The 25,939-nt window shown below is 34.5% G+C and overlaps 2 protein-coding genes across 5 annotated transcripts in view; one reads left to right on the plus strand and one right to left on the minus strand.

Annotated features, from left to right (window-relative positions):
- The window catches only part of LOC127855555 (integral membrane protein GPR155-like), a 42,761-nt gene extending 29,140 nt beyond the window's left edge, over positions 1-13,621 (plus strand). For 2 of the 3 annotated variants that reach the window (XM_052391282.1, XM_052391284.1), the window contains 6 exons: positions 1,095-1,223; positions 2,278-2,373; positions 3,144-3,208; positions 3,757-3,789; positions 5,884-6,024; positions 6,726-13,621. In XM_052391282.1, the coding sequence (XP_052247242.1) occupies positions 1,095-1,223; positions 2,278-2,373; positions 3,144-3,208; positions 3,757-3,789; positions 5,884-6,024; positions 6,726-6,939 (678 nt within the window). In that variant the 3' untranslated portion in view covers positions 6,940-13,621. The remainder of the gene's footprint in view (positions 1-1,094; positions 1,224-2,277; positions 2,374-3,143; positions 3,209-3,756; positions 3,790-5,883; positions 6,025-6,725) is intronic. The other variant, XM_052391283.1, reaches the window with a different exon arrangement.
- A 2,272-nt stretch (positions 13,622-15,893) lies between these two features.
- LOC127855230 (uncharacterized) overlaps positions 15,894-25,939 on the minus strand; it is a 62,271-nt gene continuing 52,225 nt past the window's right edge. For both annotated transcript variants that reach the window (XM_052390655.1, XM_052390654.1), the window contains 2 exons: positions 25,532-25,639; positions 15,894-21,759 (listed from right to left, as the gene is read on the minus strand). The gene's annotated coding sequence lies outside the window, so the exon portion shown is untranslated. The remainder of the gene's footprint in view (positions 21,760-25,531; positions 25,640-25,939) is intronic.

The raw sequence follows: 25,939 nt of genomic DNA on the forward strand, positions 1-25,939 counted from the left end.
TAGATGCTTCATTACATTTTATAGATGTCTGTTTGAATCGTCTGTTTTAAGCATGACACCTAACAACGGTGTGCCTCATCATGTACCGCTCATAAAATATTATGTCATTCTATATATTTTGCTATGGCCATCTAACTGTCTGTTGCTCGTTATGAAGTCATGCCAGCTTTTCTTCTTGTATTAATTAACCCTTAAACACTTAGATACGTGTTTTCACACATGTGTAGTCCCTTAGAAAGTTATATTTATTTTAAGACCTTTATTACTAGATTCATGTTTTAAAGGCTTCATTTCCAACCCTTTGTTTACTGATGAGCAGCAAACAGCATAAAACCTGAACAGACTGCGAGTTACTCGCAGGATGTTTTGATTTTATACTGTTTTCAAAAGCCATTTTCACTTCGCTTCTTATGGGGGAAAGGGTTAAACTTATTTTATATTGTATTGTTCTATGTTAATATTTTTTTACTTACAAGCTACACGCACTGCTTGCATGGAATGTATGATATTCAAAACATTTCATTGTTCTGGTGTAGCCATTTTGTCAATTTTTGCACATAGCTGACATTGTATCCCTATGTTTGTAACCTTTTTATGGTTTTGACACTGTTGCCCATGTAGAAGACATTGACTGTGTTGTCAGTTGTAAAATTGCCTACCAACAGGTGTCATGAAAAACACAACTGGGTTTATGTGAGCCTTGTTCTGTGAACACTGGACTAAACGCATTTGCGTAAATTGTCGCCCCATATAAGCTTGTGAAGTCGGTCAAGGACTCTAGAACCACTCTAGAACCACTCTAGAACCACTCTAGAACCACTCTAGAACCACCCTTTCTTTCTCAGCTTGGATTATTGTTGCTTCTGGCTTGCAAAGTATCCATGGCCCATATTACAAAACTCCAAAAGAAATTTCTTTTAGTTATTAAACTCTTTCACAATCTGGCTAATTACTGTTAAATGTATGTCTTTGCTATTTAGTACAATTTTGAGATGGAAATTTTCGTTAAAAATATTTTGAACGTACCAAAATATTTGTCTGATTAGCTTTGTTGATACCATTGGATATGCATACAACCGTTATGTTGCTTGCAGGTGCCTGACACTGAAAATGAAGGTAAAGCTACAGAGGTCAAGTTCAAGAAAACACCAGAAGTGACAGACGAGTTTCAAACAGACAAGTTTGTCATCACCCTCATAGCCATGCAGATCTCCATGTTTGTGGTACAGTTTGTTGTTGTTGTTGTTTAGAGTTGTTGAAGTTTTTAACTGTGCTTGCATTTAAGTCAAATAACCTACCGGTACTCACACTTGGCCATGTCAAGTTTTGCCATTTGCATTTTCTAGTATTTCGTTCACATAAATGAACATACTGCTAGTAACTGCCATTCGTGAGAGAGAAGTACAGTGAGAATGGAAGTAGAAAGAATTTGAGTTGCATTCTGAGAAAACTGGGCATAATGCATGTGCATAAACTTTTGTCCCAGATTAGCCTGTGCAGTCCACACAGGCTAATCAGGGACGACACTTTATGCTTTTATGACATTTTTCGTTTAAATGAAGTCTCTTCTTAGCAAAAATCCAATGTAGGCGGAAAGTGTCGTTCCTGATAACCCTGTGTGGGCTGCACAGGCTAATCTGGGACAACACTTTACGCACATGCATTATGCCCAGTTTGCTCAGAACGCGACTCATTTCATTACCAATCCCCACACGGGATTCAAAATTTCAGTTGTTTAAATATTTTAAGAAAAGTAAAAATTGCTCATGTCAGATTTTTCCAAGACATACATTCACCAAAGGATTAATTCAATAAATAAAGAATATTCTTCAAGTGTTTGGTACTAAAACTCATTGAAAGTCAAGTATAGCATGGCAGTTAACCCATTGCATGCTGGGAAATTTGTCGTCTGCTAAAATGTTGTCTGCTGAATTTGTAAAATAAGCATTTTCTTCGATTTTTTTTCAAAGAATACTATCAGAATAGCAAACAGTTTGGATCCTGATGAGACAATATTCTTTATTCGTAAGTCTAAGAATGGGTTGGTGAATGCCGCCTCAGGGAAAGTTTACAGATTCAAGCAATAATTAATGATTTCATAAGTTTGCTAATGCCGGCCCAGGGCAAGTTCACCGATTCAAGCAATAATTAATGATTTCATAATTATGCTAATGCCGACCCAGGGCAAGTTCACCGATTCAAGCAATAATTAATGAAAGTATTTTTGCATCAGAAACTGTGAGCGTATATGTGTATTCTGTGCTGTATTTTTCTCAGGGTCTGTTCCTGTGCACGTGGAGACTGTTCAACGATGCCAAGTCAGGGATATATGTGGAGATTGAGTTCCTCGATGGCTTCTTAAATTTTGGACAGGTACGTGGTTTGACCCTTTCCCACTTAGAAGCAAAGTGAAAATGGCTATGTGCAAACAGCATAAAACCAGAACAGCCTGCGAGTAACTCGCAGTCTGTTCAGGTTTTATGCTGTTTGCTGCTCATCAGTATGTAAGGGTTTGAAATGAAGCCTTAAAAACTTGAATCCAGTAAGAAAGGTGTTAAATTAAATATAACTTTCTAAGGGACTACAAATGCGTGACAATATGTATCTAAGTGGTAAAGGTTTAAATGCTGTTATTTTATGCAAAGTAGTGAAATATTGATTTAAAATAGTTTTGTTCTGGGAAATCTAGGCTTAATGCAAGTGCGTTCAGTGTCAATCCAGATAAGCCTGTGCAGTATGCACAGGTTAATCAGAGACAACATTTTCCATTTGTATGGAATTTTTTGTTCAAAAGTTAGTCTCTTCTGAAGAGAAATCCAGTTTAGGCGGAAACAGTTGTCCCTGATTAGCCAGTGTTGACTGTACAGGCTTATCTGGGACAACACCTGTCCTAAATGAGCCCAGTTTTGCCAGAAAGAGGCTAATTTTATAGAAATATTTCTCTATATTACATTTTGTGCTCTTGATGAATTGTGAGTTTTGCAATTGGTTACTTGCCGTGAATAAAGAACCTCACACTGATTCGGTTAAGGACTTCATTTGTAACTGAGCGTTTCAATTTGCTTATATTGTATTGTTAAACTGTATGAATTTATTGTTTAATATACATTGGACAAATAATACAAATTGTGATTTGCTTGTAGAGCCTGATATTCTTTGCCGTGTTTGGCTTTGACACCAAACTGATGATACTGCCATGCTTGAGGAAGTAAGTGAACTTAGTTAGTGGAATATATATTACCACCATATTGTGTAGCTGTTTAACTGAATTTAATAGAGGATATTTGTTGAATTTGGTGGAATTTCGATTTTAATTCACGAGTGATCATAGAAAATAATATTTATCCACCAAATCCAGCAAATTTTCCTTTGTATTTCATGCTTTTTTCACCATTTATTTACATTGTAAAAAAGTTTAAATGGGGAATTTCGGTAGAATATATGTTTTTCTATATATGGTGAAAATGTTCATATTACCTACAAAAATGTATGCATTGTATGTTTAGTGAACAACTTAATTTTATTTTCAATTTTCTGTCACTTGGTGTTAAAATGATATTTGTAGCATAATGCTTTATCATTACTTGTAATGAAGGGATGGTTAATTGAAAAAAACAAGTTTCAGCTTTCAGTTGTATGATTAATACTTAACTACACTTACTAAAACTTACTTACCGGTACTAAAACTAACTTACTAAAACTTACTAATACTTACTAAACTGTGTATGAAAGCAGGAGTGTTTTTTCTACATGTAGATATAGTATATGCCTGAGTTGTATAAATAAAAGGTAAACAGTTTTTTCCATGAATCCTTTAACCTGGGGTTGAAGTTTTCTTATGTACATATTTGAGGTCAGGTGACTTTAATTTTCAGGAAATCTACTTTTGTCAAAGTGTTCATAACTCCGATAAGCAAGCTTGTAATCTTTTCTGCATTACCAGTAATCTAGGATGTAGTAGATGAAAATTGTAATTTCTTTGATAAATATATTTTATCAATTAAGCTGTGTCATGCAAAAATTGGTCTTATGACATATGCGGCCAGCATAGCTCCAAATCAGCCTTCCAATTTGCGCAGTCTGGTCTGGAGCTACCATGTCCGCCATAAACTCATGCAAGGTCTTGTGGTCTAATTAGCAGAGAGGGTAGCTCGTGATTAGACTGCGCGGCTGTGCAGGCTGATCTGGAGCCACACGGGCAACATATGGCATAAGACTCATCGGCACATGACACAACTGAATTAAGGAAGAATTTGAGACATCCATATTGTCAAAAATTTCTGATCATAATTTGATGACAACAGTCTTTATTGTTCCCAACTTCTAAAAATGCATTTTAAGGCAGTATTACATAACAGTTTTTTATTAATTACCAATAGTAAATTAACATTAGGTAACTTAACATTTTATTTGTGGTTCTGTATCATGGTTTTGAACAACAGTCATGCTGTGTAAATATACTCTAAAGATTTTGCATAAATTAAGATTTAAATAAATGATCAGATTCGTTTAGATGTTGGTTGTGGTTTTTACCCCTTACTTCTATCAACTTGAAATTGGTGTTTTCCAAATATCTTATATTCAAAGACTTTGAACCAACATTTCAAATGACATCCAGCTAAATTATAAAACTTGCATTTGCATTAGTATTAGTATTATGTTAATGATACAATCTATGTATATGTATTCATATATTGCTTATTCTTAGTTAAGCTTAAATTTTAAAGAACACTCCTTTCCTTCTAAATAAACAGGTTTTGCAACTAGGGACAGATACTTTGAACATGTCAAATGTCTTAATGTCTTAAATGCATGGGCATTTTTGCTGGTATTGTTAATCCATTTCTGATCCCTCCCATCAAGCACCAAATGTGGACTGGTATTTCAATCTCTCCAGAGGTAATGGTTTCATGGTGATCTATCCCCATGAAAGCCAGTTTGGCCTATCAGCATGTGTGCAAAGACTGCTTATAAGCCCTTATGGCTTTCATGGGACATTGTGTGTTGTCAGCTCTGTGCCTGTTTTACCATGGTAACGTTCTGTCTGTTGTGAATATGTGCAGGTATAGATTTACTTTGCATGTGTTATAAATCTGTTTTGGTTACTCAGTTTTTACGTATAAATGAAATAATCATATCAGTTTAATATAAGTCATTTATTTTGTAAGCTATATGGAAACAGATTGAGATTGAAATTGCTCATAATACAATAATTGATTACTTTAAGTTTCAGAATAGTATGTATATATACTTGTAGCATTGTCTATTTTGCAATTTGTAATTGGCTTTATATGTTGTTAAAATAACTATTCCTGTATCATAATTTGCATTATCTGTAAACATTATGCACTCTTAAGAATGCTTACTTATAGAAGCAATTGAGACATAGAAATACATGTATTACATAATTGTGGTGTTCCAATGCTTTATATCAGGCGAGTTGATTGTGTGATGTTGTATTCAGGGCGAGTGGAATGGGATGTCACACATTCAAAGAGTGCGATACAACCCACCAGAACAACACTGTATTATAATTTACCATATATGCAATACCTTCTTATAATGATAAATATAAAAAATAAACAGAACCAATAAATCATGTTGTGGAAAGATGTTCATGAATACTTTACATGACAGACACGGTGTCTTAAAATAGAACTTTTCTTTTTCAATATCTCTAGAAATTAGGGATATTTACCATACATTAAACACAAAAATGAGTGCAAAGCTACACTGCAGGATTTTAAACCTTACTTGGGCTACAAATATGTATTTTCGCATTGTCCACTTTAGAAGTGGGTTGCAAGTTATAACACATCAGCATGTCACATACTCAATTTTATGGCATTCACTATTGATCATGTTTGTGTTTATCATCTGTAGACTGCGTAAGTGTCTGTACGGCGTGGAGGTGGTTCACCTGCCGGCCAAGTCTGAAATCACACCCGAGGACCTGCACCTCTGTGAGCAGTTTGAGAAGTACCACAGGGAGCACTGCGAGAAGAGCATCGTACGCAATATGAAGTAAGATATCAGCATAAAAACTCATGCAATTAACTCATAGCCTGCAAATTATAGCCACAACTTTGAAATGTTTTTCCCAAGGTTTTGTACCAAAGAGATTCGATAATAGAACTATGTTCTTTTGTTTACTGATACAGATATAAACCCATGATTGGTAAACAAAGTAATTGATTGAAAGCTATCAAAATGTTAATGCTGTCTATACATGTATGTGTTGTGTTCTGGGAAAACTGGTCTTTTTGCGTGTGTTTAAAGCGTCATCCAAGATTAGCCTGTGAAGTCCGCATAGGCTAATCTGGAAATACACTCGCTTTTCGCTAAGAAGAGACTTTCTTTAACCCTTTCCCTTATAAAAAGCAAAGTGGAAATTGCTATGTGCAAACAGCATAAAACCAGAACAGCCTGCGATTAACTCGCATGCTGTTCAGGTTTTATGCTGTTTGCTGCTCATCAGTATCTGCGGGTTGGAAATAAAACCTTTTAACTAAAATCTAGTAAGAAAGATTTTTAATTAAATGTAAATTCGTAAAAATTCCTATGTAAGTGGTTAAGGGTTAAACAAAAACTACCAAAAAAGCGGAAAGTGTCATCCCTTATCTGAGATGACACTTTACTCACATGCATTAAGCCTAGTTTTCCCAGAGCGAGGCTGGCGTCTGTATATATGTCTCATATCACGAGCTCTGTTTGCACTCATTCAGGTACCGTTTCCGCACATATGACGCCGTGTTCTGTGGCAGCGCGCTCTGTAACTGGCTGATCAAGGTCGGGCTGTGTCAAGGTCGCAGCGAGGCGATCAGCTACGGGAGGACACTTGTACGCGGGAGGGTCATATGTCATGTGACCTCAGAGCACGACTTTCACGACATGCCCTACTTCTACAGATTCTGTGACGAAAACGAAGAACTTGAGTAAATTTTACGCGATTTAGAAAAAGAATCATTGTAACATGTATTTCCAATGATGTTTTTTTATGTCCCCCACTATAGTAGTGGGGGACATATTGTTTTTGCCCTGTCTGTTGGTTGGTCTGTTGGTTGGTCTGTTGGTTGGTCTGTTGGTTGGTTGGTTTGCGCCAACTTTAACATTTTGCAATAACTTTTGCTATATTGAATATAGCAACTTGATATTTGGCATGCATGTGTATCTCATGGAGCTGCACATTTTGAGTGGTGAAAGGTCAAGGTCATCCTTCAAGGTCAGAGGTCAAATATATGTGGCCAAAATCGCTTATTTTATGAATACTTTTGCAATATTGAAGATAACAACTTGATATTTGGCATGCATGTGTATCTCATGGAGCTGCACATTTTGAGTGGTGAAAGGTCAAGGTCAAGGTCATCCTTCAAGGTCAGAGCTCAAATATATGTGGCCCAAATCGCTTATTTTATGAATACTTTTGCAATATTGAAGATAGCAACTTGATATTTGGCATGCATGTGTAACTTATGGAGCTGCACATTTTGAGTGGTGAAAGGTCAAGGTCAAGGTCATCCTTCAAGGTCAGAGGTCAAATATATGTGGCCAAAATCGCTCATTTTATGAATACTTTTGCAATATTGAAGATAGCAACTTGATATTTGGCATGCATGTGTATCTCATGGAGCTGCACATTTTGAGTGGTGAAAGGTCAAGGTCAAGGTCATCCTTCTAGGTCAAATATATGGGTCAAAATTGCTCATGTTATGTAACTTCTGCAATATTGAAGCTAGCAATTTTAAATTTGACATGCATGTGTATCTCATGGAGCTGCACATTTTGAGTGGTGAAGGGTCAAGGTCAAGGTCATCCTTCAAGGTCAAACGTCATATAGGGGGACATTGTGTTTCACAAACACATCTTGTTATATATTATAAATTATTTAAATATTTTTTTGCTTCACCTAGCTGCGTGATGGACATTGCAGAAAGAATATGAGCCCTTTATGAGCTTCAAATGAGCATGCAATTGGTCAGGTCATGTTAAGAAAGTTTTAGTCACCCTTGTGTAAGGACACGCCTATAATCTCGAAAAAGGTATACAAAGGTGTTGGTTTTTGTGATTGTTGCTTAAGAAACTAGTAGCCTTTGCATAAAAAAACATATAATTGTTCTGTTGCTAACAGCGATTTTCATTCAAACACAGAAGTTTGATGAGCTCACGATTTTTCTGAAAACTTCAGTCCAAAATTAAATGTTCTGGAGCTTTTCCCATTGAAGCTTATGCTTCAGGCATGTGCTTCCATCATTTTACAAAAACTAATTGGCATGTTTAACATAAACTGAGCTGTTGGAAATTGTTCATCAGGTTGACTTGTTTTATGCAACAGCGCTGTAATTGGTTATTTCTTGAAGAGTGATAATGTATTACATGTATTGTTAGTAAAAGATTAATTGTTGTGTTTTTTTCTATTGAAACAAAAGGATAATTGTGTGCAATTCTTTTTTTTTTCTGTTGGTATTGATATTTGCTTTTGTTATGCTCATTGTGTTTTAATTTGTTGTGTTGTCGATTCTGTTAGCATACTGTTTAGTGTGATATTAAAACAATACTAGTTATGATGACCTGTTTTTAAAAATAGCATATGTATTGATGTGTATATTATGAAGATTTATAATGTATAAATACTTTTGTTTGAGTGCATTTATATTTAGTAGATATTTCAAATAGCTTAATATAATGTATATGATAAATTTAATTTCATGTATATAGAATTGATATTTATGCCCCCCTTCGAAGAAGAGGGGGTATATTTTTCATTTCATCTTTCGATAAATTATTCTATAGATACAGCATGTATCTTGTTGTTATTGTTTTGTTGCTCATCTTCAATGTTGCTGGTCGCATTTTTATAACTGTTTTGTCAGAAGTTGTTATTTTTTCTCTTAAGTCCAACTTGTTAGCAGAGTGCTTTTGAGCTGAATTGATGTTGAAAGTTGCAAAACTTTTTATCGTGAGACATTTTAACAGCATTTGAACAACATTTAATCAACTTTCTATTTTAACATGAAGTTATTAATATTATTGTGCCCTTGACTGCTTGTCTTTGGTTTTATGTGAAAATGTTATGGTACCGGTATACAATCTTATAATAAAGTTAGAGTTATACTGGATTCAGAAAGGGGTTGCTAATCTCTATTATATGTGATTGTTTTGATCATACTGTAATAATTATTGTTTTACTCATAGTATACTCATATTAATGCTTACAAAAGTGTAACTGTTATTTAACTGTTTGACACCCTTGTGATGAAAGTGTTATCAAACACTTTTACAATGATTTGCCACAGGTACTCAATATGATGGAGTTGGGGTGACAGGGTGTATGGCTTGAGCCCTGTTGCCATAGCTCAGAGGTCAATGTCATTATTATAGGTTAAAGGTCACAAATGGGCATAATACCATTTGTCTAGACTGTAACATTAATTAAATACAAATGATGAAAGAAAAACTTGTGTATTACAAGATTGGTTCTTGGCAAAATGCCACGTGTCTATGTGCAAATATGTGTCCTTCTGTGTCTGTTACAGATCTGGTTATACCTGTATATATGAATATATATGTAGTGATATTATGTTTGAGAATGAACATCGTTTGTGTTTTTCTAGTTATTGCTTTTGATTGTATAGATGTTTTTGTTGATCTTCTGAATGCAGCATAAAGATATGGTTAACTATTAGTCAATGTGTGGTTTGAAAACTCATTTAAGATTATTATAAGTAGGAATTTAGATAGCTAATGCACATTTTATGGCCTTTGTTTTTGAAGATATTGATTTAAATATGATATGTTGACTTAAATGTCACTTGTTTTAAAGCATAAACCGTTTTTGTAAATAATAAACCATTAAGTTTTAATTTTTATGTTATAATTTAATTATAGTGTACACATCTAATGCTTGTTGTGTAATGGTGAAATGAGCTCCATATTTATGATATTTATTGTTTAAGGGTAATTTGTTGCTCCATTTAAGTAACAAAAATCCTTTTGTTATTGATTTTTGTCTGTAGTTTGTCATCTGTTGTGCGTTATCAACAGTTACCCTGTGAACACTCCAGAGGCCATATTAATTGCCCAATCTGCATGAAACTTGGTCAGAACATTTTGCCCAAAGATATCTCTGCCAAGATCAAAACTGGATCATGTGTGGTCAAAAACTAGGTCACCAGGTCAACTTAAAGAACAAAAATTGTGAATACTCAAATCTTGCCAACTCATCATGAATTTTGCTCAAAACATTTGTCCAAATAATATCTCAGCCAAACTCTAACATTACATGTATCTGTTGAAATCATGGCCATCAGGGGGTGGTGGGCAGTTTTCCTTATATGGCTACAATAAAACCTTGTGAACACTCAAGAGATAAATTTATCGCCCAACTTTCTTGAAATTGGTCTATAATATATCTTTCCTGACTTCAAAACTGGGTCAAATGGTATCATAAAATAGTTCACTAGGTCAAATTAAATAAAAGGCCTTGAGGTGACATTAATACCCCAATTATCTTTAAAATTGGTTGGCACATTTTTTTTCTCCAAAATATTTTGATCAAGTTGGGAACTGGGTCACTTTGGGTAGAACACGAGATCACTAGGTTAAATGAATGAAAACACTTGTTAACACTCTAGATGCAATTAGTGCCTAATCTCCATGAAACTTGGTCAGAAAATTGGTTGGAATGATATCTGGGTTGAGTTCAAAACTCATTTACTTGATATAAAAAAAAACTAGGTTACTAGGTCAAATAAAGTTAAAGCTTCTTAACCCTCTTAAGACAACATGTTTAAACAGTCATCATGAAATTTGGTCAGAAGATTTGTTCTTATGAAATCTTGCCAGTTGTAAGGTAGTTATTGTAAAGCATATAAAAGCAGTACAGATGGTTTGGGTTTCAGAGGAGTGATCCAGGGCCTTTGACCCTCTTGTTAGTTGTTGATTTACCTTTAAATGTGTACAATTTGTATTTCAGAGGTATCAAATACAGTTAAAATGGTTGTCATAATTTGATTGTCTGTTCTGTAAACGCTTAGAATGTAATCTAGGTGATTTAACTAATTACAAATGTAAGAAATTTGTTTCATAAAATAGCATTAGATTGTTAAAACAAACCTCTGCTGTTACAATTCCTTTTGGTTTTGTAAGAATCATAAGTATGTTTTATTTATATCTGAAGGTCATAACGTTGTCGTTTAGATTTTTTGTCTCACTTGATGATTTATATATTAAATACTGTGTACCCTTAGAACAGCCAATTATTTTCAAATGATACCTTCTTGAATAGCATAATTTATTAATGAAATGTATAAATGCAAAAATCAAATAGTCTAAAATCATCTGAAAGCGCATTTTACTAATACTCAGAGGTGATAAATGTTATGCTTTTTAATAATTATCTTGCTTTTATTATGCTCCCCCAAAATTTATTTTGGGGAAAGCATATAGTTGCCCATTCGTCTGTCTATGTGTGCGTCTGTCTGTCTGTGCACAATTTTTGTCCGGGCTATTTCTCAGCAACTAATGACCGGAATTCAATGAAACTTTATGGGAAGCTTCACTACCAAGAGGAGATGTGCATATTATCAGCGGGTTCTGGTTGGATGATTTTTCACAGAGTTATGGCCCTTTGAAATTTTTGAAAATTTCCATTAACTGTTCATAAAGTGCGATTCTTGTCCGGGCTATTTCTCAGCAACTAATGACCGGAATTCAATGAAACTTTATGGGAAGCTTCACTACCAAGAGGAGATGTGCATATTATCAGCGGGTTCTGGTCGGATGATTTTTCACAGAGTTATGGCCCTTTGAAATTTTCTATAATAAAATTCTTGTCCCCCCAACTACTGTGCCCTCAAGACGTTTCCTTTTATCTGAATATATAGTGCAATATTGTGACAAAAAAAACCTTTGGGGAGCATCACCCGTCTCCGACAGTTTCTTGCTTTTAACTTGGCTTGGCTTTCCACTGTACATGTATGCATTGTTTTTTTGTTTTATTTTGTGACCAATTGCACTGCCAGGGCTTACAATGCATTGAATGATTTTGATTTAGTATGTTTAAAACTCATCCAATGTGTATTTCTGTTATACAGCAGTGGCTTGATGAAGAATAGTCTATAATTGTGCATAAATGTATAGCTTAGAATAGTCAATAGTCACTTTAACAAGTAAATATGTTGTTATACACCCGCAAAGAAATTTTGACATGGGGTATATAGGAGTCATGTTGTGGGTTGGTTGGCTTCGTAGTTGGTATGTCCCTCTCTCAACATAAAATGTTCTTATTTTCTGGGGCAAAAACTACATCCACATTTCTGAACCCTTTACCACTAAGATACTTATTTTTAGGCATTTCTATTACTCAGAAATATAAATTTAATTAAAGACCTTTCTTACTATATTCAAGTTTTAAAGGCTTCATTTCCTATCATAAAATACTGATGAGCAGCAAACTGCATAAACCCTGAACAGACTGGTAGTTACCTGCAGGCTGTTATGGTTTTAGGCTGTTTGCACATAGTCATTTTCAATTTGCTTCTAGGTGGGAAAGGGTTTAGTGATTGCATTGGAACTTGAAATGTGTCATCACCAATAGATTAGATAGTCAATGTACATGCGCAGTGATCCACACTTTCTTGAGTAATGTGGCCTTGAATTGAAGCATTTGTATGCATTAAATGTTCTTAATTTCTTGAGCAAACTTCTTCTACAGGTATCAAGCTATTAAATTAAAAATTGAAATATTGCATCGTCTTGCTGCGTAGATGTGAAAGACATAATTTTCCCTTGTTATGGTACACATGTTCCTTGCTGGTTATGTACCCAATTTTATGGCCAAATTACAAAAAATATATAAGTTTGCAGGGGAAAATACTAAAAAATTCTCAAGGTATTACCAGAAAATTGATACTAGAAATATCATAACCATCTGCAAGACGTTTTTTGCATGCCAAGTGATAGATTTGTTTCAGTGATATGTGCCCTTGAAAATAGCCCTGGAAGTGGCTGCTATTACTGTGACAAAGCGGTAGGGGGGTATTTTTTTTGTCACGTTTGTGAAAAAGCTCAAATTGTACAGTTTTGTTAGCATCTTTATATTCCCTATATAGAAGGCATTAAGCATTGCACTATTGTCCATCTCTCTTAGACTCTACATTCATCCTGTGTATGCATTCCTGCATCGGTATGATCTATTTCAGACTGTTACTTAATCATTTAGCAGACAATTTTAATATAACTTGTTGCATGTAATCACAATTTAAGATTGTGCATCAGAGATGATACCTGACTTTTTTTCCCCAAAATGCTAACGCCACACCTGTCAAGACCAAATATTGGCAGGCCAGTAATACTACTGTATTGTGCCCACATGATTTAGATGCTATAATTGTCAAAGATATATAGTTTTCTCAACTCAATGATACACTTCTACATTTGTATGACACCACGTGTCTTTAGTATCAATTTAATTTAAAATCATGTTATTATCTTTTCCATTTTTTAAAGGTGCTACGGAGTAGCATTATGAACATTTTGTGTGTTATGTTTGGATATTGTAATACATGTACAGTGTTGTAATTTTTTTCATGCTCAAAAATAAAACAACTATCACTGTAGAGAAGTGTTGCAAGTTAGTTTCCCATAGTAGCAGCAACAGCAGCAGTAGCATTTACAACTACAGAATGTAATATTGGTGATATGAAAGTTGTATTATTTCTCTTACTGGTATACGTTTTCAAATGCTTGTCAAATAATGTTTTACGCAAGACATACATAAAAAGATATAGAGAATACTAGGTTAGGTTGAATACAGAGAAGTTTATGTTGTGGAGCTTAGAAAGCCGGGAGCGCGAGCCTTGGCCTAGTATTCTATTTATACCTTTTTTTTTCAAAGTGACATTTAAAATAAATAGATCTAATAACCTTAACAATAAGTTTAATTCATTCTTAAAAGTGCTTAAAATCTTAAATCTAATGAATGCAACCATGCGTAGTGATATTGAATGTATTTGTTCTGGTACGCAAAATAGTATTAACAAGATGTGTTTGTGAAACACAATGTCCCCCTATATGACGTTTGACCTTGAAGGATGACCTTGACCTTGACCCTTCACCACTCAAAATGTGCAGCTCCATGAGATACACATGCATGTCAAATTTAAAATTGCTAGCTTCAATATTGCAGAAGTTAAATTACATGAGCAATTTTGACCCATATATTTGACCTAGAAGGATGACCTTGACCTTTCACCACTCATAATGTGCAGCTCAATGAGATACACATGTATGCCAAATATCAAGTTGCTATCTTCAATATTGAAAAAGTATTCATAAAATAAGCGATTTGGGCCACATATATTTGACCTCTGACCTTGAAGGATGACCTTGACCTTTCACCACTCAAAATGTGCTGCTCCATAAGTTACACATGCATGCCAAATATCAAGTTGCTATCTTCAATATTGCAAAAGTATTCATTATATAAGCGATTTGGGCCATTTATATTTGACCTCTGACCTTGAAGGATGACCTTGACCTTGACTTTTCACCACTCAAAATGTGCAGCTCCATGAGATACACGTGCATGCCAAAAATCAATTTGCTATCTTCAATACTGCAAAAGTATTCATAAAATGAGCGATTTTGGTCACATATATTTGACCTCTGACCTTGAAGGATGACCTTGACCTTTCACCACTCAAAATGCGCAGCTCCATGAGATACACATGCATGCCAAATATCAAGTTGCTATATTCAATATAGCAAAAGTTATTGCAAAATTTTAAAGTTGGCGCAAACCAACCAACCAACAGACCAACCAACAGACAGGGCAAAAACAATATGTCCCCCACTACTATAGTGGGGGACATAAAAAATTTCACACAAAAAATGTAAAACGAGAAAAAACAATACCATATGCCTGGATTCAATTTTACGCAGCATGCAAATTGTAACACAATATGACCGCGAAAAAGTTTTATTTTCGAAAGAAAATGATCAAAATCCAATATGGCGGCGATAGCTCCTAACAAAATGATGTCGATGTCAACATACATGTACATGTAGATTTACACACAGAGTCGTTCGAAACATAAATTATCAAAAAAATATACTCGCCTAATTTGTTCATGGACGCTGCAGATTTTGATGGCGTCTAGATCTAGCCTTCACATCGTGTAGTTTGTGACACGGACACGGGTTATTCTTACTGAATAGACTTTCTTTGATCAAATAACAAAAAAAAAGTTTATTCTTCAAAGAAAATACCCTTACGTTTACTTGCATCCATAACCAAAACAATTCGAATAGACTACTGAAAAATACTAACCCATCACTATACTCTACACACACAATTTTACATCCAAATCTAGGCACGCACATTCTGAAAATCAATAACATGAATAAGCTAGATCTACATGTAGATCTAAATCCTTCGTCTCACCGGTTCCATCAGAGGTAAGAAGTCCATAGAATATGCACTTTTTCATAATAACATCCACGATACATTAACAGTTCATTAACACGAAAAAAATGCACGTTTTCAATGTTTTATTCCCAGACATCGACTACTACTAGTATTACTAGTTTTGTGTACACCAAAAGATGACATCACAAAAAAGACGCAATAAGTATGTCATTTTATGACACCATCAATCAGCTGATTCATTATACTGATGGCGAAAAATTATGTCCTTAGACTAGATCTAAAGGTTGAAGGTCGTATAATTTTAAAGCTAAAGTTTTCTCGACTCTAGAGATTTCTTATGAAAAATCATTCAGTGGTAGAATAAAAAGTAGTCCGTGCACGCGATATTCAACAAGGTGGGAGACAGGCTAGTTTATGCCATAAGGTTATACCGTCAATGTCTGTATAAAAATGGGATAAATAAGTTTTTATTTACAATTTATTTATTCATGATTCATAATTTATTTTACATAAAAACCAGTATTAACAAAGGAGAGTGGGTACAGATTGTTACATGAATAGGGCTTGGTACACATAGCTATACAATATATGCATACAAAGTAGTAATGACTTTAACATAGAAACATTCCATGCAAAAATCAATTGCTGAATATAGAAAGCTAAACAAAAGACAGTGATTCAAACACATATAATGCATCAAATATCAATCACAGTCAACATCTCTATCCTTAAACACATTCAGAAACAACAGTTGCTTAATTAATTTTTGTTGAATATGTATTCTTGTATAAAAATCTGATAACATTTTCTTTTGAAACTTGAGTGACAAATATTTGGTCTAACATGAAATTGTATGTGCTTAAAATGTTAAGGTAATATTTTGTGCTGTGACTGGACAGTAATTACATAATAATAATAATTATTTTTTATTATACATCTTTTACAGATTACAGTAAACTTATAATACACTGGAAGTGCCATTTAAACCAGCAACATTAGCTGTGTCCAAAATATATATTAATATTAAATATACAGCAAGTGAGTTAGACAATGGTTATTTTAACCCATGGACTAACTAATGTATGATGAAGTATGCATTAACTAGAGATGTACACTTGTTACATTCAGCATATTAACACTATTTTCTGTAAAACCAATATTGTTTGTCAGCAGGCAATAATTTTTGTGTATTTTAGTGGTCTTCTAAACAAATAAATGTTAAAGGAACATAAAGTCCAACATAAAAAATTTAGAAAAAAAGTCACCAAAATAAATTAATCTACAGTATTGTCAAAGCCTGAATAACGATGTGCAGTGCAAGAAAACAAAGCACCAACACTTGTTTGTGTTTAAAAAAAGTTCAGTGTAGTTTGAAGAACACAAATGTCTTACTGATTATACATGTATATTGTAACCACTCAAAGATTATACATGTATATTGTAACCACTCAAAGACATTATCTTGATGAATGATATAAGCGTATAATATGTAGGCGAACAATTACAGAGACATATTGTAATATATGTGAAAAATAAACTTTAAAATTTTGCCATAAATAATAGTGTATAATTACAGGTAATCATTGTAATCATACGTAATATATATTACAAGCAAACATCTGCATAAATCTTTGTGTAGTATTATTACTTGAAATAATTAATTTAATAATACACTAAAATATACATCATCATGGTAAATAATCATACATTTATGAATATATTCATATGTATTTATGATATATTCATATTATATTTTACGCTCAATACTTGAGCCATCACATAAAAATATGTAAGCATAATTGACAGTTTTTTTTTCAACCCCATTAATTTCACTGCCATGAAAAATTCTTATACATGATACTTGAAGTACAATTTCTGCACAAAAAAAACAATGTATTGCTTCATTTCACTATGATGTTTGACTGTGTTACATCACTTTCAATCGCTGACTTTAGTTGATTCTTAATGCCTAGAACTGCCTGGTTGTAAAGTTCTAGATGGCTACAATTTCCGTTGCATATTTCTAATCACCAAAACCATAAGTATTCATTTAACATGATACATGTTAGAAATTACTATCCTGATCAGCAATGCTTAAGAAAAATAAGATACTGCATGTGAATAAAAAAAAAGTGTCATTTTTATATCACATCACTTGACCAGACACAAATCAACATTCTATTTGACCAGGTCATGGGTGCAAAACAAGGTTCAACTAGTTTTCTCTGTCATATATGCCGAGTTCAATATTCAAACAAATTGCTAAATAATGACTGGTAAAAATTATATACACATCTGTTCTCGTCGAAATGCACGCTTATATTTATTAGAATACAAAATAGAACTCTGAACAAAAACAATAACAAGCGGAATGGACACAGATTGGACAAGCTGCACATGTCAATAGAACATAATATCTATCAAAAGTCAATATACAGCCATCAAAGTAAATACCATTTTAAATTGCTGATGCATAAATATCATGACACACAAACAAAATCAGACACTCAAAAAAACATTGAAATTAACAGTACAGCATAGCAAGCATGAACTTTGGTGTCATTATTTTATAGCAAATAATTGTTTCAAGCCCACCTTAACCCTTTACCACTAAGATACGCATGTGAAGTCCCTTACAAAGTTATTTTTAATTTACGACCTTTCTTACTAGATTCAAGTTTTAAAGGCTTCATTTCCAGCCCTTAGATACTGATGAGCAGCAAACAGCATAAAACCTGAACCGACTGCGAGTTACTCGCAGGCTGTTCTGGTTTTATCCTGGTTGCATATAGCCATTGTCACTGTTCTTTTGAGTAGGAAAGGTTTAAATTAATCAGTATAGGGCATGTGATGAAAACCATTGCCAATATTTTAAATATTAATATAAAAAACACCATGTTTATGTATGTCATATGCTAGTATGAACTGTGACAACTAGAGCTAAATATGAGTTTTTCACTGCAGTTTTATTATAAGACAGTTTCTGTTTTATATGGTTTTATGAACCATAATATGTGCATATTTTCTTGTTAACCAGAACATCTATTTCTCAACTGATCTTATACATTGTACAAAAATGTCCCATGGGTAACTAATTGAAGAAATGTTCATACAGTTTTAGAAATAAGTAATCAGAGTCCATGAGAATTAATTTGTAAAAATTACATACAAAATAATTGAGAAATTGCAAAAATACATAGTTTGCTCTGACAATGTTGAATGATTTTTGGATTATGCAACTTTGTGCTAGTATTAACACTAAACATAAGATACTCATAAGAAGAGCAATCAGAGAACATTAAACTAATTAAGTAGTTTAAATGAATATAAATCATGTGCAAGCCTATGCCACTCATACTTGTTTAACTAATATTGTTTCTCACTATCTACATTTTGTAATAACTAAACATACTTTCAAACAAACAATCTGACTTCATTTTACATGATATAATGTGTGATACACCATTTCTATACCAAAAGTATACAGACCTTGTGTAAAATAAATTAATATATTGTTTGTCTACTATAATATTTGGAATGTAAATAAACTATTGAGACAAGTAATTATCCACAATTAACCCTCAATCACTTAGATACGTATTTTGATGCATGTGTAGTCCCTTAGAAAGTAACATTCAATTAAAGACCTTTCTTACTTAATTCAAGTTTAAAGGCTTCATTTCTAACCCTTAGATACTGATGAGCAGCAAACAGCATAAAACCTAAGAAAGACTGCGAGTAACTGGCAGGCTGTTCTGGTTTTATGCTGGTTGCAAAAGCCATTTTACCTTGCTTAAGAAAGGGTTAAGACATACTTAAATAGTAAAATGCAAGGCTGTTTTTCTATCCTTCACCTGATGGTAGAGTATGAAGCAATGTAGGGTACAACACTTATTTGGAAGTGCTTAATGCACTATCAGTCATCAGTAAACCATAGGTAAGAAATCTTGACAAAAGGTTTACTTGTTAAGACTGTATTTATACAGCTTTAGGAAAATGTTACAGAAGAACTTCATGTCACAAGAATTGTGTTTGCAGATATTAGCAAAATGATGGTTAAAAAAAAGGCATCAACTCATTTTTGTTATCAAGTTGATTTAAAGTTAAAATAATTTAACAAAACATCCTGTACTAAATTAGATAAAACAATAACAATCTAAACAAATTTCTTTTTGACACAAATACTTCAGATCAGATTCAACAGAACAGTCTTTACTACTGGGTAATACATAAAATGACCAGCCTCACGAAACAATTGTTCCTATGCCATCCATGCAGTCTGGTCAGGAGTCCCCCTTCTTGATGAGTGCACAAAACCTTTTAAAATTTATAACAGACATCGACCTGATTACACAAGCTGGGCTGGAGCAACGCTTGCCTCATATGGCATAAGACCAATTTTTTTTCAAGACGCAACTCATACAAAACTGACAATAAGTTGTCTGAATCAGTGTAAACTTATATTTCAATTTCTCTAGCGGATGTAACAGTGACAAACTGCAATTGCACCAATAACTGGTGGAACAAAACATGTGAATCACACAAACAAAAGGGACCTGAAACCTAACAAGTGTGTGGACTAGAGTATATTAAGTTGCTATGCTATGAATTGCAAAAAAATATTGAGGTATGCAATATGGTGAAAACATCAGGTTTCCCACTGCCAAAATATTAACATACACTATACAGCTGTAACTATTTTCTTTCCCAAGCTGATAACATCAAGTCTGTCTACAGCCTAACGCGTTTTCCACACTTATGTGGAATGTGACGTTAAACAACATTGCAAAATTTTGGGATTCATCATGTTGCATGAACTTATAATTGAAATCTTTCATTGACATTAATATTAGAAGTGATAATGTCTTCCCATATAAAGCCTAATTCTACACAGTTCTGTCCACAGAATAACAGGATTAACCCTTTGCATGCTGGGAAATTTGTCGTCTGCTAAAATGTCGTCTGCAGAATTTCTAAAATTAGCATTTTCTTCGATTTTTTTTCAAAGAATACTATCAGAATAGCAAACAGTTTAGATTCTGATGAGACGCCACGTTTTGTGGCGTCTCATCTGGATCCAAACTGTTTGCAAAGGCCTTTAAAATTCAGCTCCAGCGCTTTAAGGGTTAAGACCTTTGTACAAGAGGCTTACAAGTCATTATGAAAAAGAACATTTTTACTTTTTAGTAAAACTCCCATGACTTTCTAATGGTAAATTTACAAATACCCATCCCTACATAAACGTTATATATCAACGAGCAAATTCAATGATTTGATATCCCCCGCCAAATAACATAATGAATTCCGATCATGCACACTTTTTCAATCTATGCAGCATGAAGTGCTATAAATAATAAAAGCATTGATTTTTCAAATAATTACATTCAAGCAAATAATCAGAATTAAAATGAATCAAACGAATTAATTTTGATCAGCGCTTGATTCCCAGACAATAGCTACATGTTTGACTTGTTTTTTATTTTAAGTACAGCATGTTTGTTCTGTAGAATAATAAAAAATATAATAGGTATTTATCAGGGCAAAGTAAATATTGCCATCTTGACAATTACTGTTAACCTTGGCCCTTGCAATTGGTAGACATCACTTGGGGTGCAATATTAACTATACCCCTTCACTGACTCTGATCCTTATACAGAATGGCTAATGCATCTGCTATTTTTATTGATGCTATCAGAAAGGGGTGGGATTTAAGAACCACCTGAGAGGAGGAAAATGCCCTACCCCCACCCTACAGGGTTAAATCAATCTCCTAATTTTTATAAAGATTCAGTAAAGTAAATAACTATTTGTAAAATAAGTTTGACGTTGAAAGAGAGGAAATCAACTGAAAGGAGGAAAAATCACACCCCTGTATATATACATAGAGTAACCTGGTTTTGTGTAAGCGTGCATGCCAGTACATCACAGTGATTGATCCTTGAGCTTTAACTCTTTGAAGGAATCCCCTCTGACTGGTTCATGCAATCAAGTATTGATTGATATGTCGTCCCACGGCACCAACAATTAGCAATTGTAACTTGGAATTGTTTTGGTAGTTGCATATACAAACATTCAAACCGATGTAAGTTATGCACATGATTTGCATTCTATGCAACTGATGTTTATTATTTCATGATTATCAACTATCCAATCACCTTCCCGTTACATCAATCATTCAATATATCACAAACAGCCACCAGGCAGCGCCCATTCTGTCGCCATGGTTCTTATTCTTCCAGCACGTTACCATAGTTATAAACCCAGGGACCCTTTTGTTGTAGTAGCTGGCAGGAACATTCAAACATTTGGAGGAGGGGGTGGGGGTCTTCTATCTGTAATAAAGCAACAATCATTCAGTAAAACGATTGGGCCATGACAGCTGTAACAATTTGGCCATGACAGCTGTAACAATTTGGCCATGACAGCTGTAACAATTGGGCCATGACAGCTGTAACAATTGGGCCATAATAGCTGTAACAATTGGGCCATGACAGCTGTAACAATTGGGCCATGACAGCTGTAACAATTGGGCCATGACAGCTGTAACAATTGGGCCATGATAGCTGTAACAATTAGGCCATGACAGCTGTAACAATTGGGCCATGACAGCTGTAAAGAGCTCACCAGAGTTTAATGTACACAAATCACACAAGACTTGACCTGGTGACTAAGTTGTGTTTTTTTACCATATGTGACCCATATTCACACATGATCTTTATATTGACACGAAAACAGAGTTGCATCAAGTTTAAGTCATACAATTTTGTTATACATAACAATTTTGATCTGGTAGCATAGTTGTTGGATGCACATGATCCAAGATTGGTAATTGTCCTAGATATTGTAAGGATAAGCATAATGAACAAGTTTCATAAAGATTGAGCCAACAAATATGGCTTCTCCAGTCGCAACAGGGCTTTTCAGTGATTTGAGCTAGTTAACTAGTTAAAAATGTAGCCCCTAGAGTTGTGATGAGCTAAAAATTTAGGTTGGATGTCATTGAACTCAGAACACTGAGTGACCACAATAACTGACCAGGACCAGTTTGTACAAAAGTGAGCTAAAAGAGTAATTTTTAAAGTATAGGTTATGGACAAATTTAATTATTTTCTAATTAATTGAACAAGTTTGAAAGATACTGCTTAACTTTAAACACACACCAACACAGACTGTTCACAATCTCTTCAACACCTATGAAAATGCTAGTGTTCATGTACATGGACAATCCTTACTGTCAACACATATTAAAATCAGAGGCAAAACTTCCTGCTAGTACAAAATTGTTCTTCAAATGAGGTGTCTTAAAGGACGCATTAGGCGTAATTGTTGTTCAAATGAGGTGTCTTAAAGGACGCATTAGGCGTAATTGTTGTTCAAATGAGGTGTCTTAAAGGACGCATTAGGTGTAATTGTTGTTCAAATGAGGTGTCTTAAAGGACGCAATAGGCGTAATTGTTGTTCAAATGAGGTGTCTTAAAGGACGCATTAGGCGTAATTGTTGTTCAAATGAGGTGTCTTAAAGGACGCATTAGGCGTAATTGTTGTTCAAATGAGGTGTCTTAAAAGACGCATTAGGCGTAATTGTTGTTCAAATGAGGTGTCTTAAAGGACGCATTAGGCGTAATTGCTGTTCAAATGAGGTGTCTTAAAGGACGCATTAGGTGTAATTGTTGTTCAAATGAGGTGTCTTAAAGGACGCATTAGGCATAATTTTCCCAGATTGCCACTCATGGCTTAGAAATAATAATCAAAATGCTGAAAATTGTGATGTCATATACATACTTTCGAATTTAGGTTTAGTTCAACTCACTAATTTTCAAATTATTGTTGTATTGCTAGTATGCTATAGTATGGGATGTTTACCACCTTTAAAGTGAAAGAAAAACAAGATAAATTTACAACTACATGTTCACAATTATTCATCATTTGATATATAGAGAATACTAGGTCGGTGCCGAATAAAGCAAAGTTTATTTTGCGAGGCTTTGAAAATCTGAACCATGAGCCTTGGCGAGTGGTTCAGATTTTCGTGCCGAGCAAAATAAACTTTGCTTTATTCGGCACCGACCTAGTACTCGATTTATCCCATCAATTTTCTTTGTCGAATTTATTTCTTTAGAATAGGAAAATCGAACTTCACCGAAAATCCCAAAGTTATTTTAAGCAAACATTGTTTCATTATTTTAATCGTGCCTAGCCTAATACATTACAAAACAAGGGACAAAATTGTCACAAAACCAGGTTTTCATTGTGAAAAAAAAATTTGATAAAGGGAGAAAACTCAAACTGAACTTTTGAAATGAACAAACAAAATTAACCCCCTTTGTAAGTTTGTTTTTTAAAAAAATCTATTTTTAGTCGTGGCGACCTTGACATTGGAGATATTGACGTGATTCTTTCGTGCGACACACCGTCCCATAATGGTGAACAAATGTGCCAAATGATTTTAAAATCTCACAATGAATGACATAGTTATGGCCAGGACAAGCTCATTTATGGCCATTTTTGACCTTTGAACTCAAAGTGTGACCTTGACCTTGGAGATATCGACGTAATTATTTCGCGCGACACACCGTCCAATGATGGTGAACAAATGTGCCAAATGATTTTAAAATCTGACAATGAACGACATAGTTATGGCCCGGACAAGCTTGTTCCGCCCGCCCGCCAGCCAGCCCGCCCGCATTCGCCAATCTAATAACCAGGTTTTTCCTTCGGAAAACCTGGTTAAAGATCAGTTACTAACCTGTTTTTCTGTTTATCATACCTGTATGTCCCCGATTTTTAAGAAATAATGAAAAAACAAGGGACAAAATTGTCACAAAACCAGGTTTTCATTGTGAAAAAAAAATCTGATAAAGGGAGAAAACTCAAACTGAACTTTTGAAATGACCAAAAAAAATTAACCCCCTTTGTAATTTTTTTTTTTTTTTTTAAATCTATTTTTAGTCGTGGCGACCTTGACATTGGAGATATTGACGTGATTCTTTCGTGGGACACACCGTCCCATGATGGTGAACAAATGTGCCAAATGATTTTAAAATCTCACAATGAATGACATAGTTATGGCCAGGACAAGCTCATTTATGGCCATTTTTGACCTTTGAACTCAAAGTGTGACCTTGACCTTGGAGATATCGACGTAATTATTTCGCGCGACACACCGTCCAATGATGGTGAACAAATGTGCCAAATGATTTTAAAATCTGACGATGAACGACATAGTTCTGGCTCGGACAAGCTCATTTTTGTGGCCATTTTTGACCTTTGAACTCAAAGTGTGACCTTGACCTTGGAGATATCGACGTAATTATTTCGCGCGACACACCGTCCAATGATGGTGAACAAATGTGCCAAATGATTTTAAAATCTGACAATGAACGACATAGTTATGGCCCGGACAAGCTTATTCCGCCAGCCCGCCAGCCCGCCAGCCAGCCAGCCCGCCAGCCAGCCAGCCCGCCCGCATTCGCCAATCTAATAACCAGTTTTTTCCTTCGGAAAACCTGGTTAAAAAACACACTAAACATTGCAGCTTTAGCGTGAAAGAACATGCATTGTGTCGTATGACGTGTTAATAATGACATCACGAGTACGCGCACTTAATTTTTGTAAATAATGTTTTTTTGCTTTTTGAGTTGCATTATGTGTTAAAAATATATAACATCTTGGTATCAAATTGTTTGTTTTGTTGAATCTGATTCGATTTTACTAAAAATGATTACTTTAAAGTTGATTCCAAGTAATATGACCATTCTCCGCCGCGCGTGACAGCTATATTTCAGCACTGCCGAAATAGAGGAAAATGTATTCCACAGTGGTTTATTTCGACAATGCACGTCTGATGATGGGATAAAAAATTCTGTTGGCCCACGAAAAAATAAACATGAACAATAAGCCTTTCTCTGGAAAAACTGGGCTGCATGTGCATAAAGTATTGTCCCAGATTATCTTATTAATTTTTGTAAAGAAGAGACTTTCTTTTAAGTAAAAATTTCAAAAAAGCGGATAGTGTCGTCCTTGTTTAGCGTACGCCCAATTTTTCAAGAACATATCTAAAATGAAAATATCAGATCAATCCAGCACTGGATTGGGATGACCTACCTGGCTTATTGCGGACACTTTTACTGGGATAGGCTTTCTTGTCTTTACTCATTGGCTCAGGAGGAGGAAACTCGTTAGGGAGATGAAAGTGGAACTTTTCCTCAAAATCTGAAATTGAAACATCAGGACTTTTCAGTACTTGAAACTTTCCATAATAAAAATAGACTACAGTCTTAACTGAAATATATTTAAACCACCGGCGATAATCATTTTACTTCCGGATTTTAAACAAATCCAATAGCCTGACTACATTGCATATAAAATTTTAAATTTCTGGAAGCCAAAATTACATATCACCCACCCATGGCTATAGCGCTAATAATTAGCATGAAGACTGTTTGCTTAACCCTTTTAACCATAAGAAGCAAAGTGAAAATGGCTTTTGCAACCAGCAGAAAACCAGAACAG

The sequence above is a fragment of the Dreissena polymorpha genome, chromosome 13 (assembly GCF_020536995.1).
Source record: "Dreissena polymorpha isolate Duluth1 chromosome 13, UMN_Dpol_1.0, whole genome shotgun sequence".
NCBI lineage: Eukaryota > Metazoa > Mollusca > Bivalvia > Myida > Dreissenidae > Dreissena > Dreissena polymorpha.